The 18,063-nt window shown below is 39.7% G+C and overlaps 1 protein-coding gene across 1 annotated transcript; it reads left to right on the forward strand.

The window, feature by feature from the left end:
• Nucleotides 1–1,004: 1,004 nt before the first annotated feature.
• Nucleotides 1,005–13,996, forward strand: LOC133023277 (oxysterol-binding protein-related protein 7-like). The gene is made up of 22 exons (XM_061090270.1): nucleotides 1,005–1,169; nucleotides 1,866–2,009; nucleotides 2,113–2,166; nucleotides 2,314–2,427; nucleotides 3,165–3,332; nucleotides 4,383–4,524; nucleotides 4,656–4,774; nucleotides 5,072–5,161; nucleotides 5,271–5,427; nucleotides 6,007–6,140; nucleotides 7,002–7,094; nucleotides 7,535–7,715; nucleotides 9,370–9,444; nucleotides 10,029–10,243; nucleotides 10,345–10,482; nucleotides 10,569–10,632; nucleotides 10,733–10,811; nucleotides 10,908–11,052; nucleotides 11,162–11,312; nucleotides 12,078–12,204; nucleotides 12,531–12,653; nucleotides 13,888–13,996. Exons 1-22 carry the CDS (start codon nucleotides 1,005–1,007, stop codon nucleotides 13,994–13,996), a joined length of 2,787 nt encoding a protein of 928 aa, XP_060946253.1.
• Nucleotides 13,997–18,063: the final 4,067 nt, after the last annotated feature.

An 18,063-nucleotide genomic window follows, 5' to 3' on the forward strand; every position in this document is an offset into this window, starting at 1 on the left:
AAGTGTGCCATTGAGGTGCTCTTAGTCCCACGTGTTGCCATATCTGTCAGGATGAAGGCCCTCATGCGCTGAAACGGGCCTGTGAAAATGGAAGTACAAAAAAAAAACACAACACGTGACTGTACCAACAAATTGGAACACACCAAAAAGTATTCACAAGTTGAATCTTTTTTTTTCATTATTCATTATTTAGTTTACAGTGAATTGTCCTAAATAGTGCTGCTATCGATCATTTTTTTTTTAACGATAATTTTTTTCGATTAATCTATTTGTTTTACATTTCAGAAACTCCTTGTCAAAAAATGTTAAGCCAGGTACTAAGGATGAGGTTTTGAATTGCGAGGAAAAAAATATTAGAAAAGTGAAAAAAGCCAAAGGCACAAAAACTGAAAAGTTACATTTTTTTTCAAAACTACCTATCACAAACTATTGCCAACCCACAAGATTGCCCTCAGTAACACTACTCTCCAGTATACGACTTCTGATTTTCACCCCTTTGGACTCCGTCTCTAAAAACTACAGCACGGTTGTTCTTTGGTAAACGTTATGTAATGCTGATGATCCATACATGAGGCTTTTGGGTAGTGTTGTTCTTCTCTTTGACGAATACAACACCTTTTTGTTAGAACACAGTTGATATCGTACAACTTGTGGCTTCTACAGCACTATATAAAACTGTTGTACACAATTATGCAGCTTGTACTACATGGGATGGTTAAAGCTGATAGTTGATAGTTGTTAGCTGATAATTAAAATCTCTATTCAGAAAATGGACTACATTGAACCGTTGAGCTCAGTCGTATCTTCATCTATTTATTTTTAACTCTGTATATGTACTGTTGCCCATGATGGCTAATAACATTATCAGTATAGTCTCAATAGTTACAGGTCATTATTGGATTGTTTTACTTCATGATTGATTCATCACTGTTACTGTTGTTGTTCTGTGCAGACCCATGTACTTGGCCATGAGACGCATCCTGCCCTGAAGATCCTTCGATTCGATGCAACGACTTCCTTTTCACGTTATATCAATGGACCCTCAGGTGTGCCCCCTCCGAATGGACAGTAGCCAGTCTGTGATGAGCCTCGACAAGTCCCCAGCCAGCACGTTTAAACCTGCCCACTCACGGAGCAGCAGCACTGGCTCCTCCAAACATTCAAAGCAGGTAACCAGTCTAAAGAAGGAAAACAAACATTTTATTGTATTTTGCACTATTTTGGCTACTTACACATTCATTGTTTCCTGTATTTGAGTTGTCTTTTTGTTCTTAAAATGTAAAAGATTATAATAGACTGGCTCACATTTAATATTACTTCAATATTGTTTACCCATCGATAGGGCTGCACAGTCAGTCAGGTATTTATTAATGCAGACATTGATACAACTACTAGGCTACTTAAATGCATATCACACTGAATAGTTAGACATTATGATCTTCCGGACCTTTGCTTCGAGAAATTCTCTAACTGGAGCTCTTTAAATTTTAGTTGAATACCCCTGCTGTAGATGATTGTGGGCGATATTGTTTTGCTTCAGCATGTTCTTCAGGTGAATCCATGCTTTGAATTTGCAAAACCACCTTCCTTACACGTGATTGATATATTATGTTATTGATGACGTCGATATCTGTTGATTTTTTACCGACATTGGAAAAGCATTGGAGGAAATTGAAAATAGTAAACTGTGGCTATGAAAATTCTGATAGTGTTAGGGTTTTAGTGATCACTTTGCTTGGCATTAATGTTCGTCCATACAGGTTGTCCGTCAGCCCGGCTCTGATTAGTTAAATGCCATTCATTAAGTCCTTGTCTCAGAATACGTTCACACACTTAGTTTATTTCGCGATTTCTGTCTGTGTTAGTCCCGTAACTGGGAGGTGATGGAAGATATGCAGCCCCTGGATCTGGGTCTAGTTTCCGGCTCCTCTCTGGAACTTGCTATCCCTGGGATTTGTGAGGGCTACTTGATGAAGAGGAGGAAGTTCCCGCTCAAAGGCTGGCACAAGGTGAGCATAGCATGTGCATGTTTCTGTTATGTTAAGTCAATATTGCACTGAATAGTGTCTGCTCTTTTAATTTCTAACGTTTCACTGTGATCGCCCTTTTCAGAGATACTTCCTTTTAGAGAAAGGAATTCTCAAGTACTCAAAAGCACAGCAAGATGTAAGTAAACAGAGCTGCACCTTCCTGGCCCACAAACTTGAGCTTTTGTGTTAATAAATTGATTCCAGTGTAGCCTCAGATTAATGTAAATTAGTTTGATGGGTAAAAAGGGAATGTATAAAAAAAAGCATTATTATTGTGTTTTAGATTCAAAGAGGGAAGCTCCATGGCTCCCTTGACGTCAGTCTGGCTGTTATGTCCATTAACAAGAAGTCCAAACGAATAGACCTGGATGCTGGAGACAACCTTTACCATGTCAAGGTAACCTACACACTGCAGACATGGTAACACCATGTTTAGGGACCGAAAGAAGCAGTTAAATGCATTTTCCAAAACATTGTTTGAGGATCACATGAGCCTCATCAGTTAAACAATTAAGACCTAAGTCGCCAAATATAAACGCACTCTGTTACCTAAGCAATAATACCTTGAACAGTGGAGAGAATTACAGAGTTAAAATATATATATTTTTTTTCTTATCCTCTGAGGCAGTCGTGAAGAAAATTTGATAGTTTAAACATTTAGTTTTCATTGTAAATCATTGCCTTTGCCCCAAACTAAATGAATGTCGGCAAGCTCAGTGTACGTATAGTTAACCTAACCCTCTTAAGCTTTGCTTACACAGTACAATTTAGGGCAGTTTTTGCCCCAATCTCTGAGGAGTCATATGATTTTCAGCTGCTTTGTGCACCTTTTATTGTGCAGTGTACAAGGTGGAGCGAGCAGCGGTTACTTCATCCTCTCGCACAGTTTAAGCAGAAACACAAGTCAATTCCTCAAATTCTGTGCATTTTCTTTTTTATTTCATTTTCTGCAAAACAGAAAACAGTGAAAGAAAACCGAACTGAAGAAGCCTGAAGTATTAAACAATGTGTAATTATCTCAATGCTAAAACACCAGGAACATCTTGTCACTTCAATGTCATCTGAAACCCTACTTCAAAAACTTTAGTTCATGTATAACCTCCTTTTATTCTCTCTCCCTCTCCTTTCTGTTAGGCAAAGACCCACGATATCTTCTATATCTGGTTGACCAAGCTGTGCGCCCATCGTGTATTTAGGAAAAACGAGGCGATGAGTGTCCATCATGGTGTTCTTCATGCTCTCTCCATGGGCCAGAGTACCCTCCCAGGCATGGCCACCTTTGCCCAGCAAAGCAGAGCAACAGTAAGTAGAGATTCCTGCTGCAGTTAATGCAAAATTGAACAAAACCCATTTCTGATGATTATTCCTTTTATGGTAAGATTTTAGATGTGTACGTTTAGGTACAAGATTTTCAGTTGAAAAGTCTTTTTCTAACTTACGGGAAAACAAGGATCCAGTGAAACTGTTTAAACAGAGTACATCCTAAATTGATTACAGCTCAGCGCAAGGATGTTATCTCCGCTAAGGCCCAACAGCTCCCATACATTTTATCAACTTCAATAACTTTCAGACACTCAGATATTAGTTCCCTAAAAGTACCTTCTCTTTTTGTCATCTTGGTCCATTCATTATTTTCTCAAATCGGTGAAAAGATAAAGAAAATCATATCTCACAATGTTAAAGAAAGTTAAAACAATTTCTTGGTCTGCCCACTGATCCGGATCAACCCCAAAGCTCTTCCCTGACCCACACCACGTCTTTCCAAGTTCTGTGATGATCCATCAAGTAGTTTTTGCCTAATCCTGCTAACAACCAAATCAATCAACAAAAACAAACTGGTGAAAACATTAGTTCTTCCACTGCCTATGAAGTTTCACTCTGGTTTCTTGTTTTCGAAGTTTCTCAACATGTGGTTACTAGGGGTGTAAAGGTACATGAGTCCAATCATTTCATTTGTACTCACTGTTTATTACAGTTCTGTGATGGCAGAAGATACTTTGTTTTCAGATGGCTATTTATTGATGGCTATCATGACGTGCAGAGGAATTCAACTAAAGTGTTTCAGAAACAACATACAACTTAACAAAGCTACTTTTAAGGGACTGTATTTCAATGTTCAAAGTTTATCTTCCTTGTTATTTCAATTCAAAACGTGATTTTTTTATTATCAATTATAAGATGGTACAAATTGTATCATACCTTGTACACACGTGCCAGTGTCGCAGTTCATTAGCTGAAGAGATTTGCATTCTTTATACACCAAGTAACTCAAATTCATCTCACATTGAAGAATCAAGACAGCAGTCATTGGTTTTAATCGCAGCTGAAATTGTGATGGGTTTCATTTTCCAGCCTCCTCACTATGCCAGCTCAGCCTCAGTGTACCAAACAGAGATCGGAAGCCCCGCACCCGCTATGGCCTCCCACCCAGCATTGACAAACAAGGTGTCGGCATGGCTGGAGCAGACCCACAACATTGATTCAACCACTAATGGTGAGAGCCACCAGAAATCCTGATCCTCATATGGAAGCTTTTCTTAGTGACGGATGAACGTAACAGAAGCAAATCTTTGTATGCGTTTTCGCTTGATCTCTCAGCTGACATTCTGACCTTCTCTCTGTTAGACCTGGCTCGCTGTCAGACAGAGCTGACAGAACTGGCCCAGCTAATCCAGCGACTCCATTGGCTGGAAGGAGGCCTGCCAGTCACTAACTCAGACCTGGAGATGCGAATCAGCATGCAGGTGAGTGTTGTGGTTCCTTAGACTACTTCACTGGAAAAGTAACAACGGGATCAGATTATTTGACGCATGTCTCACCCAAGATTGTTTATGAAACGGCTGACAATAATGCCCTGAATAGAATAACACATCACTGATCTTCAAGGGGGGATATTAAGCTAAGTGAACCAACTGATTGAATTCAAGATACTGTAGATTTGTAATACGTCAGTCTACGAATACATATTCAGCAACAGAATAACTGGGGTATATTTAATTTTCTTTGAAAGAGGCTTTAACAGTCTTGGCCTTTCGTTTCAGAATATTTCCCTGGAAAAACCCAAGAAGAGGACGGTTAGGGGGTTTGGTCACTCCAGGACTTTGTCCCGTGTTGAAGCCATGGGGGGAATGGTAAGACTGACTTCACTACTTTAACCTTATGTGCTCTTGTTATGATTGAGTCGTGTCAATGTTTTTTCTTAATATGTTGTGTCCACTTTTCTTCTTCTTGTGCTCTCAGTTCACTTCCAGCCACCTGAGCACCAATCCCAGCTCTGGTTTGGGAGCATCTGTTCAGTCTATCCCGAACCATGTCTACTCTCAGCTGTCCAACCCTCAGGTCACTTCACCCGAGGCCAAGAAACTCCACCAGGACATCTGCACTGTCTCCCAGAGGGGTACAGACTTCTGACTTCTAACAACTCTATTTGTCTGAATAAGTTTGAGTTAGTGTTTGATGGTCAATGCATTTCTTACTTGATTGTTCTGAAATCCAATAAAAAAGAATTTGATAAAGAGAAACATCTGTCCACTTAAGACACTGATCAGGTACGGCTCTGTCAATACCTTATTAAATCTCTATTAGTATTTGCAGGTAATTTAAGTTTTAATTTCAGTTCCAATAAAACATTTCGTCTAGATCTGTCATCCCTTTTTGGCCAAGAAAGTAGAAATGCTAGTTTTTAGTTGGAGCTACGAAATGCATACCCATGAACATTCAGTAAGATAACTTAATTCATTTTCACGACCTGTAAATGACCAATGTTTCCCACTGAATTGCATTAAGTGGCTGACAAAATCTGTTATTGGTGAAAGAATGAGCTTCATGGGCTCCACATTTCTATTTGATCTTCATAGTAATTGTTTTAAATCGTTTTAATGCACCACAACCTAAGGGAAGAGTAAAATTACAATGCAAGACTAAATCTGAGATACAGAATAAAGTTGTAATATTCTGTGTTTTATCTTTGTTGCAGTTCATTCTTCTCTCAGGACCATTCATGATGTTTTATCCTTGGAAAGAGAGAGACTGAGGCAGGCTTGGTCCAGCCCTGACCTGAGGCAGAACACCTCCCACCAGCTTGCCACACTGTGCAGCACACTGTCAGAGGTAACACAAACAAACACACAAACACGGACAAAATTGGGATACCTACAAACAAAACTCAAACCGTCCTTATTCATCTAACATCAGATGACGACAACAGAATGACATGAATTAATTAGCGTTCGTCTCTGTTCACTTACCCTGCTAGAATCCCAGAGTGGAAACACAGATTACATATTAGTATCTGACTGCAACAGACAGCGAGGGCCAAGCCCTCATGGTGTGTAGGAGAGGTGCTGTGTGAAACTGTTTAGCAGGTTTGGGCTGTATCTAGACAGGATAGACACAAGTTGTCACAGGTGTGACCTGACAGAACACACCTCAAGTCTTTCTCTCCCTCTTGCCACACACAAAGACTCAAATAGAAGAATCACTTTCACATACTGAAATTGAGCAGTTGCTCAGTCGATAGGCGTGTTAATACCTGCTGTCAAACTGATGCTTCTCGGTAACAGTTGTAGTTTGCTGTTATGTGAGGTTTCATCTCAACTGCCTGTCTCCTTTCTTTCTGTGCTTACTGTGCTGTTGTTTGTTGCTTGGCAGCAGCCTGTCGACCTGCATTCCCACTTTGAGCAACACACGTAACATTTAACAAGTCACTTAAATTCCTGTTCTCTTCTCTGCACTGAGCTTGTAGATTAAGTCATTAGTGTTTATGAGAAGGGGAGGATAAGATGAAAAAATATAATTGAATTATATAAAAGGATGTAGTTTCATCCTCGGCCGCATAAACATGTAGACAATAGTGACACGTTGCTCTACACTACGTGATGTGGAGTCTGCATGTTTTTAAATTTCTCTGCTTCCTCTTCTTGTGTCCTGCATGGCTGCTCTGTATGTGTGCATGTCCATGCTCGTCTGTAGCTTGACATACAGTCACATCTGACCAAAGTCCACTCGCTTTCCCTGTCTTCTGACTCTACTGAAGAATCCTTCTGCACAGTCCGTCCAGACCAGGTGTGTACTGCATTGTGCTTTTGTATGTGAAAGTCAGTTTGTCCCTTTTGTGTATGGCAATTGGGTCATCTGCATTCATCCTTACCTTGCATTGTCTCAAAATGATGGGTTGTTGACATGGTCCCAGAGGCTATCACAACAGAGCACAATCTGCTACAAGCCAATTCAAATGAATGAGTTGTCCTGTGGTTCGTATGATTAGGTTAACGATTTACACACTTGCACTAAAGTGTGTTGACGTTTGGCGGGTTGCACCGGTAAGAATTGAACCTCACATCTAATTGTGTTTGGGAGCTGATTGTGTCTGATGACGGGTCTCCTCGCATGCCTGTTGGCTAGTGATCTGTCTCCTCTTTGTACTTTGCACACTGCAGAAAAATAAGTGTGTTGATCCTCTTCCACTCATTGCTCTCCCCCTCCTCCTCTGCTTCCCCCAACAGAGGACACCATCTATGGGTCGTCACGTTCAACGTGCGCCCTCAGTGGCCGAATCTATGGCAGAGTATTTTGACGCCAGCGAAGTGATCGTGTGCGAGAGCTCATCAGAGGCTGAGGCTTCGGATGAGTCTGGCCTAAGTGACATCACCACCACCAGCAACTCAGAGCCGGATGAGGGACACAGTGAGTGTTAAAGTGGTAATGAATTACTTAATGTATTTAGCATAATTTTAAAGGGGGATTCCTGCTCGAAAAATCCTTACAGATTTTGACAGTAAAGCTGAAGCAACAAGAATATCTCTATATTCTGCTAGCACTGGATGAGTACTTAAAGTACCGGAAATGTACTTATTTTACAGAAAAAACCCTTTCACAATCATACTTTACTTTACTTTACTTCACTTCACTTCACCTCAATTACTATATATATACATATATTTTGATCATATGAATATAACATTTTCAATGTGGCTGAGGTATAGAGTGGTTGAGTGGTTGTCCTCCAGAAGGTTTGGTGGTTCAATCCTCAGTCTTCCCTATCTGCATGCCGAATGTCCTTGGGCAAGACACTGAACCCCTAAATGACCCCTCATAGGTTGAATGCACTAATTTTAAGTCATTTGGAAAAAATCATGTACCAAATGACATGTAATATAATGATTACCCAATAGTAAATAATGTTCTGCAGTATAAGTATTGCATACATCACAAAGGAATACATAACTACAACTCAAAATTGTTTTGAGTCTGGGCTTGTGAACATCAGGGCCTACTAGCATTAGCTTAATGTTAAACAAAGGGTACAATCACCTTAATCAGTGTCATACTCCGTGAATTCACTCGCACTACTCCGCTCCTCCGCTCCCTACACTGGCTACCAGTGGCTGCCCGCATCCGGTTCAAAACACTAGTACTCGCAAACCATGCTGTAAACAGATCAGGTCCAGTTTACATCCAGGACATGGTCAAACATTACACACCAGCACGTTCACTCTGCTCTGCTTCAGCTAAACGACTCGTTGCTCCTTCACTGCGAGCTAAACACTCATCAAAATCACGACTGTTTGCTGTCCTAGCTCCTAAATGGTGGAATGAGCTCCCACTCGCCATCCGGACATCTGAAAGTTTACACATCTTCTGCCGAAAACTAAAAACACACCTCTTCCGACTGTATCTTGAATAAAAAAAAAAAAATAAAAAAAAACTAACCACTTTTGAAACTAACACTTTGGTAGCACTAAAATGGCACTTACTTATAGCACTTTGTAGTTTTGCTTTATTTCGAAGAAATTGTACTGTCTTGATTCTTGTTGTTCTTGGTTTGTACTCTCGGGGTTGAATGCACTTATTATAAGTCGCTTTGGATAAAAGCGTCAGCTAAATGAAATGTAATGTAATGTAATTTAGCCTCCAAATCGGTGGTTTAAAGTAAATGTAAGGTGCGTGACCTGACAGTCTTAGCTGCCTAATGTGACTACTGCTAGCTAACTTTGGCGACGTTCAAACAATAGCTCTTCCATTTTACATTACGTCCTTATGCCTCCTCTCCAACCAATCAACCCTATGATGTGGTCAGTGACGTACTATCAAAATGGCGCAGAGCCAACGCACATGCCAGTAACAGCAATTTAAAAAAAAAAGTATTTTCTTTTTATAAATTACTTCACACTTAAATCTATAGAGAGCAAAAATAGACTTGTTCGACGTTCTCTTAACCACGCAAACATCCTTTAACTAGGAGCAGTCAATTAATCCTGCACAACCACAACCTTTTCTTTCCAGCAAGACATAAGATGGACATTGAATGTAATGAATGACTCTCCTCCTCCTTTTCCAGCCACTGCCACCCTCAACTACAGAGACAGTCTGAACAACGCTTCTAACGGATCCAGCCAAGCGCCCACCGATACTGGTAAGGCCAGCTCTATTGTTGACTCATTTAATTTGAGAGCAGTGATGTCTGCCTCTTCAGTACTCACACCATACTTGGACCATATCATTTACAGTTTTAGTGACTTCTAGTCTCATGTCTTAGTTAATGTAATAAAAGACTACTATTTTTGGTGAAGTTTGCAGATTCAAGTTGAAACATTAATTGGAGGAAGACAAAATGCTATTACTTTCTTAATCTGCAAGCATGACTCACTTGCTTTAACTGTGTTGGTCATGAGAGACACTGCCTCCTGATGGAAACATTAAAGTATACATCAAACTTTCCCCTACCATTCAATTGTGTATTTTCTAACATTCAACTGTGTAGCCTCAGAAACAAATTTATTTAGACATATATACTGTTTGGTGTTATATATATATATATATATATATATATATATTTCAGTTTAATAGTTTCAATATATTGGTCTTTTTTCTTTCTCAATCTTGAATTATTTTTTTTATATCTATTACAATTTATTTATTTTTATCTTTGCATTTTTGACTCATGAAGCATTTTAAGGTCTTAAATTCCCTTCAATTGTACTGGTTTGTGTTATCCAGGTCGTCGCACCACCCTCCCTGCCCCAGGAGCAGACAACAGCCAAATTGGAATCATGACCATCCTGTACAACAACATTGGCAAGGACCTGTCCAGAGTCTCCATGCCGGTCGCTCTAAATGAGCCACTGTCTCTGATGCAGCGAGTCAGTGAAGAGCTGGAGTACTCAGAGCTGCTAGACATCGCCAACAGCATTGACGATCCTTATGAGCGAATGGTGAGTTTGGTTTGCTAAGATCACTAATCAGCTGGATTAGTGAAGGAGTTGAACTCATTGCTAACTATATTAATGATTTTTTTTTATCTGTATGTTAACAGGTTTACGTGGCAACATTCTCCATCTCTGGCTACGCCTGGGCGACCTGGAGGAATCATTACAAACCCTTCAATCCTGTTCTAGGAGAAACGTATGAGAGTCACAGAGAAGAACGAGGCTTTCATTACATCAGCGAGCAGGTAACCAGCAGGAAGGGAGGAACAAATATGTTGACAAAATCTCTACCATTTGGGTTTGGAACAAACAGTATGTGTGTTGTTTACAGGTCTCCCATCACCCACCCATCTCTGCCTGCCATGCTGATTCAGAAAACTTCACTTTCTGGCAAGGTAGGAGCAGCGTGTGTGTGATAAGTGCTTGATCCACCTGTTCTGTATGACCACCGTTAAACCTAACACTATTAGTTTCTGTTTGTCTGTCTGCTCTTAGATCAGAGATGGAAGAACAAGTTTTGGGGGAAATCAATGGAAGTCATCTCTAGCGCACTGGTCAACGTTGCCCTGCCCAAGTGAGCCACTGCTTCCTTTAACAAAACCAGTCACACAATACAGGAGAGAAATGAAAATAGACATTATTGATTGATTGACCTGTTTTGTGTATGAAGGTATGGGGATCACTATGAATGGAACAAGGTGGTGACATGTATCCACAATGTGCTGAGTCAGCAGCGCTGGTTGGAACACTATGGTGAGGTGGTCATCAAAAACACAAAGAGCGACGTCTGCACCTGCAAGATCACCTTCGTCAAGGTCAGGCCAACCGCAGTCTCTCGCTGCTTAATCAGTGAAAAGTCTAAATCCTGCACATGGACTCTTCCTGTTCTTCTGTTTAACCACCCTGACCCTTTTTATATTCTAGTCTCGATACTGGAGCTCAGAAAACAGTAAGAACGAGGTGCAGGGTGTGGTTCTGGACAAGGCTGGAGAGGTGGTCCATCGCTTTGGAGGCCTCTGGCATGAAGGCATCTTCTGTGACACCCTTTCTACACCAAAGTGCATCTGGAAGCCCAGTGAGTAGAGTCCTGAGTAAACATGTAAATGTCCTGACAAATTCAGCTTTTGACTTTGTACATACTTTGTATGTAGAGTCTTAGTAAGGTGTTCGATAGGGTTGTCAGGATAACAGTTTTTACAGTGTTCAGGCGCACACCGATTACAAAATTCGCCCTCTGGCCATACCATCTACTTAATTTTTTTTGTAGGCATCAAACCCGTTTGATTTTCACGTGGTAACAACCACGTTCATCAAAAAACGTTTGAAAAAAATAACAAACGTAGTCACACGATGTGTCCAACCCATGCAGCACCAGTCACATTGGTGCAGTGAAGTCTGATCATGGGTTGAGATGAAGATTGACTGACAATGAGCAGGATTTAGTGGGAAAAAACAAACAGGCATGTATTAAGCCTAGTTCTGCCTGCTTGAAAAATACTTTTAAAAGTGAATGGACTTTCTGATTTCTCCTTAGTTATGTCATGGGAAGTGTATAAACTTATGTTATGAAACTTTTCATGATAAATTAGACTATGGGTGCTATATTGGTGATACATAATTAAAGGACAGCTTCAACTGCCAGCAATCTAACCAAATCAAATGTCAAAGATCAAAATAAGAGCTATACAGACACTGAGCTGACACATCCTTTCCTCCCTAAACTGTTCATTTTTAGAACATCTTGTCTTACAAAGATACAGAAAGAATTTACCAATACAAGTTTTCTCCACATTGTCCAGCAGTTGAGTTCTTGATATTGACAAAGTTCTTTCCTGTTTAGATGTGCAGCCTGATGATCATGCTGAGTTTTATGGCTTCTCACATTACGCCAGAGAGCTAAACGAACTGACACCTGAGTTGAAGGCTGTTCTTCCACCCACCGACACACGCTACAGACCAGACCAGAGGTACATCATTTTGTATTTGTTTAAAAAGAGAAATGTCTTGCTGTCCTCTCTTCCATGTTGCAGAGTTTAATTATGCGGAGGCTTTTGCTCCAGAGGTAGAGCGGGTACTACAATAAATTGGAATCTCCTACAGTTTGCATGTAGAAGTGTGCTTGGGCAAAGTACTGAACCCCAAATTGCCCCAATGATGTACTATATGTGTGCAAGTGTGTGTTTGTTAAGTTTTGCATGAACATGTGTGTGACTGGATGTGTAAAACTGAGTAATCGTAAGATTATAAATGAAGTCGGTCCATTCGCCATTTAACTCCTGTTTCTCTTCATCAGGCTTCTGGAGGATGGGGAAACAGCAAAGGCAGATAAAAAGAAGGATGAGGTGGAGGAGAAGCAGCGGGAGAGGAGAAAGGAAATGGAGAAAAAAGGGGAGGAGCACATCCCCAAGTTTTTCAGGTGAGCCGCTGTGCTTTTGAGACTGGTTTGTGATTTCAAACACTTCACTTGTCAGTGAGCCTGTTTATAAAAGATTAATGAGCAACCACTTGATTTATTCGCTATTTTGCTCAGATGAGATGCAATGGGGTAGTTTTTAAAGGTTTATTCCAAAGGGTTAGGCTAGATGTCTCATTTTCAGTCTTAATTCTAAGCTACCTGGCAATGGCTTTTATACAGTGTTATTCCTTTCAACCTTCCAACCCAGCCTATAACCAATAAGTCATTGAGACATCAAGAGTCGAATTCTGGGACAGCCTTTACCTTTTGCCGTGCACAGCTTTTCTAGCCTCTATGGCACTGGTTTAGCTGCCCAGGAAACTCATAGAGTCATTGAATGCGTTTTTAAATCAACTTGTGTGATGTCACTTAGCCAATCAAATCTGATGAGCATTCCAGCAAGATGTGGTGAGCGGTGCACTTTAGGAAGAAACGGGAGGAAGAATAGATGGTTAGAAGAGTCAGAAAAATGTAAGAAAAGTGACTTCACATGACCTGCTTCTTAAAAAGAGAAAAAAATTCAGTGAAAACTCAGATTTTAACCAAGACTAGACAGACTTATGTTTATTCTTCTGACATGGAGTTCAAAAACTGTAAGTCTCATATCTTCAGAGACTTTGGCAATTGATTTAAAGCAGGAAAACAACACTACACCATTCCAACTAAGATTTAAAATCCTGGTCAAGAGAAGTGTGGTCTGGACATAAGAGGAAAAGATTAAAAAAGATGTTAAGATTTTCATTTTTTTAAGATGTGTTGAAATGTTCGAAAATTGGTGGAGACTTTTTATTGAAAATTTAACAAATAAGAAAGGGAAACTTAAATCAGACCTTCACTTATTTATTGAATGCATTTTATTTTTAACATGAGGAAAGTACTTATTTGTTATAACTCCAATTCAGTAAGAAAACTGACAATAAATAATGTTGAAATATTATTTCAAGTTGTTGACGACACACCTAAGTTGATACATCTAATATTTCAATGTATTGCGATGATTCATCACGCCAGTTGGACTTTATCATGTTCTGGACGTTGCCTTCAGGGAAAGTTCTCTATCTGAGCCTCTCTGAATTTAACTGAACCCCCCCTGCTGTAGAGATTTGACTCAAACTTCTCCTTTTGGAAGGTTTAACGTTACTTTGTTCCCCAGCTGAGTAACAAATGGTAGTGATTTTCTTTTTTATGTTTTCAGGAAAACTCTTGATGAGGCCGGCAGAGAAGTGTGGCTGTACAACGATACATACTGGAAGCTCCGCAAAGACCCAGGTTTCTCCAACATGGAGAACCTGGACCTGTGGTAGGAAACTGCACCCGTTATGTGAGGCTCAGTCAAACCAGCCAGGAGCTAAAATGAGACGATGAATTTAGGAAAGATGCCCTCTATTGGTATAAACGACCATTTGTGTTCATGTTAGTCCAGTAATAAATGCCTGAATATACTGTAAAGTGAGTGGTGTAGAGGAGAGGGATGTAAGAATGCATCCGTCAACCTCTCATTGAGGTGAGGTGCCGCAGTGGAACAAATGAAGACTGATTCCGATTTTGCCGGATGTCTTTGCAGCCTTTCGCCTACCTATAGCAATAACAGTAACTATGATCATTCACAATTCAAACACAAATCTTAACTTGCAATCCACGATAAAATTGAATCACTGCCCTCCAGTTTCCCTCTCAGGACTGATGAGGCCTCTCATCATGTAAAGTTCTTGTATCATATTTGTGGGGAAAATACCATCGTTTGTTATACCATTTTATTTGTTTTTTTTTAACCTTTCTATAAAAATAGTCGGGCTCTTTTTGTATGACAGAGTTCAGAAATAAATTCAGATGCATATTTTCCTGCTGAGGACTCCAGCACACGTGGAGGACTAATCGGGTGCTTGTGGTGTATGTTATAGGTGAACTGGTGCTGTCCTGCTTCTTTTTTCAGTGAGTCTTAATGTGTAAACTCCTATTGATTTGTAAAAATGGTGCGTATTTTATTCTCTGATTAGTTCTGGCACATCGGTTACATAAATTTGACATCTTACTGTTCTTAGTTGATGCAATGAAATATGTTTTTTATTGATGTTTCAACAATGGATTTCATAAGGAAAAGAGACTACTGTTTAATCAAATATTTTTTTCTTTGGTTTTGTTTCAAATAAAAAATTCCATAATCAACATTGTTTCTTGTTCAAATAATCTTCACCTTCTGTAAATAACATTAAGCAGAATCTGGACAAATTCTATATAGTTGTAAACATGTTATTGTAGTGATTTACATTTAGAACTGCAGTCTGATTATTATTATGTACAGGAGAATAGTGTCTAAGTTCCACAGATACTGCCTTCTCTCTAAACAGTACCCACATTGTATGTCTACGCTTGGGGACTTTCATATCTAATTCAGATACCCATAGAGAGAGGTACCAACTTTAACTCTTGTGCTATTTCACCAGCAGCAAGACGTAAGACACAATGGGATTAAGTTATGCATACTTTAGACTTGACTATCCAATAGGAGGCGAACACCTACATGTAACAGAGTGACAGCAATTCTAGCCATTCATGGATGTGCTGTTAGAATGGGTGATGCAAGATATATGGAGACTGGGGGAGACATCTTCAGACTTGGAGGTGACAATTGGTCATGATAGTGTGTTATGTATATTTTTTCACCTTCTGGTCTCATTGATGCATCAAGTCTACATTAAAATCTCTGTAAGACATCAGCTGCTGCCTGAGTTCTGCTTTCACCAGCTTCCAGAAAACCTCAATAACACTGTCCTTTATTCCTTCTGCATTATTGAAAGTGTAAGAAATCAAAGTGTACCCACAAGCCTAGGTAGCCAAACCTAGATCGTCTGTACAATAAATGTGAGCAGTCGCACAATAGGAAAAGTTGAAAACCCACCATAGTCTAGTCAAACTTAAACGGAAGTAAAAATGAAATAAAATGGAGACTGACCATACTTCCTAGCAGCAGGCTGTAGGGGTGGAGATGTAGGTCTGATGTTAAGGACACCACTTTTTTGACAAAAACCTTAACACCAATTAAGTTCAGTACAATAATAACATGGCTAAGAATCCACTGGGACAGTAGAAGCAAACTAACACAAAAGTAATGAAGAGGCTAAAGTGACATCTCTCTGTAAAACGTATTTTAGCCCTACCTAGCATTTCTGTATATATTTATTCAATTAATGTAATATTGCACATTATGTTACTATGTACAACAGTGTATCTGCAGTTAAAATCAAAAGTGTCAAGTCCATATTTTCAGAACAACTCGTACTTGGTCATTAAATGTCTACTCATGTAACAGAAAAGACTAAATGCAAGGTTTTCCAGTATGTTTTCTCATTAATATACTGAATTTTAGAATTGAAATGAACCGCAGATGTGATTTGAGTGCAACACAGAAAATCAGTGCTTCATGGGCCGAGTCCTCAGGCTGGCTGCATCCAGAAGGTTGTAGATCAGCACTCAAACAGAGCAGAGAATCTGAGATCATGCAAGTTTACACAGCTACATTTTCTCACCAACCTCTAGTAGCATCTAGTCACATTTATAATGGAGCAGAGGAAAAATATGACAGATAAGTCAAAACAAGTTAAACCAACGTGAAAGTTTATTCTTGATGTTCAGTAGACATCTGACAAAATCCATCCTTGCTGAAGTCCACCTACCAGCGGTTTCTGGGGCTTTCAGCTGTATCACATTGTTTTCATTAGCACAATTAGCTAGCATTAGCTAGAGCCATTCACTGAATGCTATGTGATGCAGGTACAAGCTCAGGTACAAGCTGGAAAACAAACTTTCAAGTTGGACTGTTTGATTATATAAACCAAAACTACTGTATCTTCATGGCTTAATACCACCAGGGGTTTATTTATTCTTTGGATGAACCAAACCTGACAGACTCAGGTCGAGCATCTTGAAGGATTGATCCCTTGTTTGAAAATGGGAGAGTGGCCAGCAGTTTGAGCTTTGCATGTGACGGTGTCGAATAACGCCGAGTTTGATATTATCTGAGCTACACAGGTTGTGAAAGTGTATTACATGTAAGCTAACAACACAACACACACAGAGATCAACATGGCAGCTTGATGTTGATGATTTCCGAGCTATGGTAAGGATAAAATGAGGAGGTTGTATTCCTTCAGAGTCTGATCTGGAGTCAGCTCTGTTCTCCCATAGCTCTCTGTTAGCTTTGAAAATCTCAGCGAGCGAGGGAGAACTCAGAATCCCTCCAGCTTGATTTCCCAGCAGCCAGTGGACGTCCACCCACGGATTAGAGCTCTGGTGAAGTACCCTGAAGCAAGGCAGTGAACCCTTGCTTGATGACAATGTAAATCCACCAAGAGCCAGATGTAAAATCTCTGCTGTACCAGGATTGACTCACTGTGTCAAAATGAAGAGATAATGATTTTTTTTTATTGTTTTGCTTCATTTAGATTTGATAAATATTTTTTGCAGTCGAAATATGTCTTTCCAATGCAGCAGCCCGCATGTGATGATACGTGATGACATGTTCAGTCACTCATCGTTGCTTTGTTCTGCAGCTTCAGTACATCAGGAACCCTGTGGGTAAAGTCACGTATGTGGAATATTTCTAGTGTAAAAATGTGATTAAAAACAGGAAACCACGCCTATTTTTTTCCCTTTGCTATTGTAGAAATGTAAACAAGAATTGTTCTTACTTGTACTATACTATTATAAATATGAAGTCTGGACAGTTGGTTATAATCATGAAAAACTTTACAGGCCTTGTCTCATCCATCATTTAACACATAATTGTGAGTTAGAATTGATCTTTGAGCAAGGCACTTTCATCACCACACCAGACCAGAGGATGGCAGTACATGATGTTTTTTCTATGAATCACATTTTTACCTTTGGAGCATTTCACACAGTTAACTTTACATATACTTTGCTTTGGAACTCCAGCCAATAGCCCCATGAACTGTCTATCAGCGTCCAGACTTATTTAGCTGTTTAAACTGCCCTTAAACTATGTCTTTTCCAGATCACATGGTGCTTCAATTTTGTTATCCCATCTTTAACTAACTCAAATAACTTTCTCTTATCTAACTCTTTACCTAAAATAGTTGGTCAAGGTCAAGAAACCTTCACTCAATCTTCATTTTAATCCTCCGAGACAACGTGAGAGGCGACATCCAGGTGCTCTGAGACCACCATACAGTTTTTCTTTCACACCATCAGCAGCTTTTGTCTGCGTCGCTGAATCTGAGATAGAAAGTACTGTCTTTTCTATGTCTGCTATTTCCTCAGCACTCAGTTATGTACAAATGCAGAGTTTGGTTATGAAAGGAGAAACAAAACACCATTTGATAAAGAATTGTTGATATGGTGCTTTGTGAGA

This window comes from Limanda limanda, chromosome 17, assembly GCF_963576545.1.
Source record: "Limanda limanda chromosome 17, fLimLim1.1, whole genome shotgun sequence".
NCBI lineage: Eukaryota > Metazoa > Chordata > Actinopteri > Pleuronectiformes > Pleuronectidae > Limanda > Limanda limanda.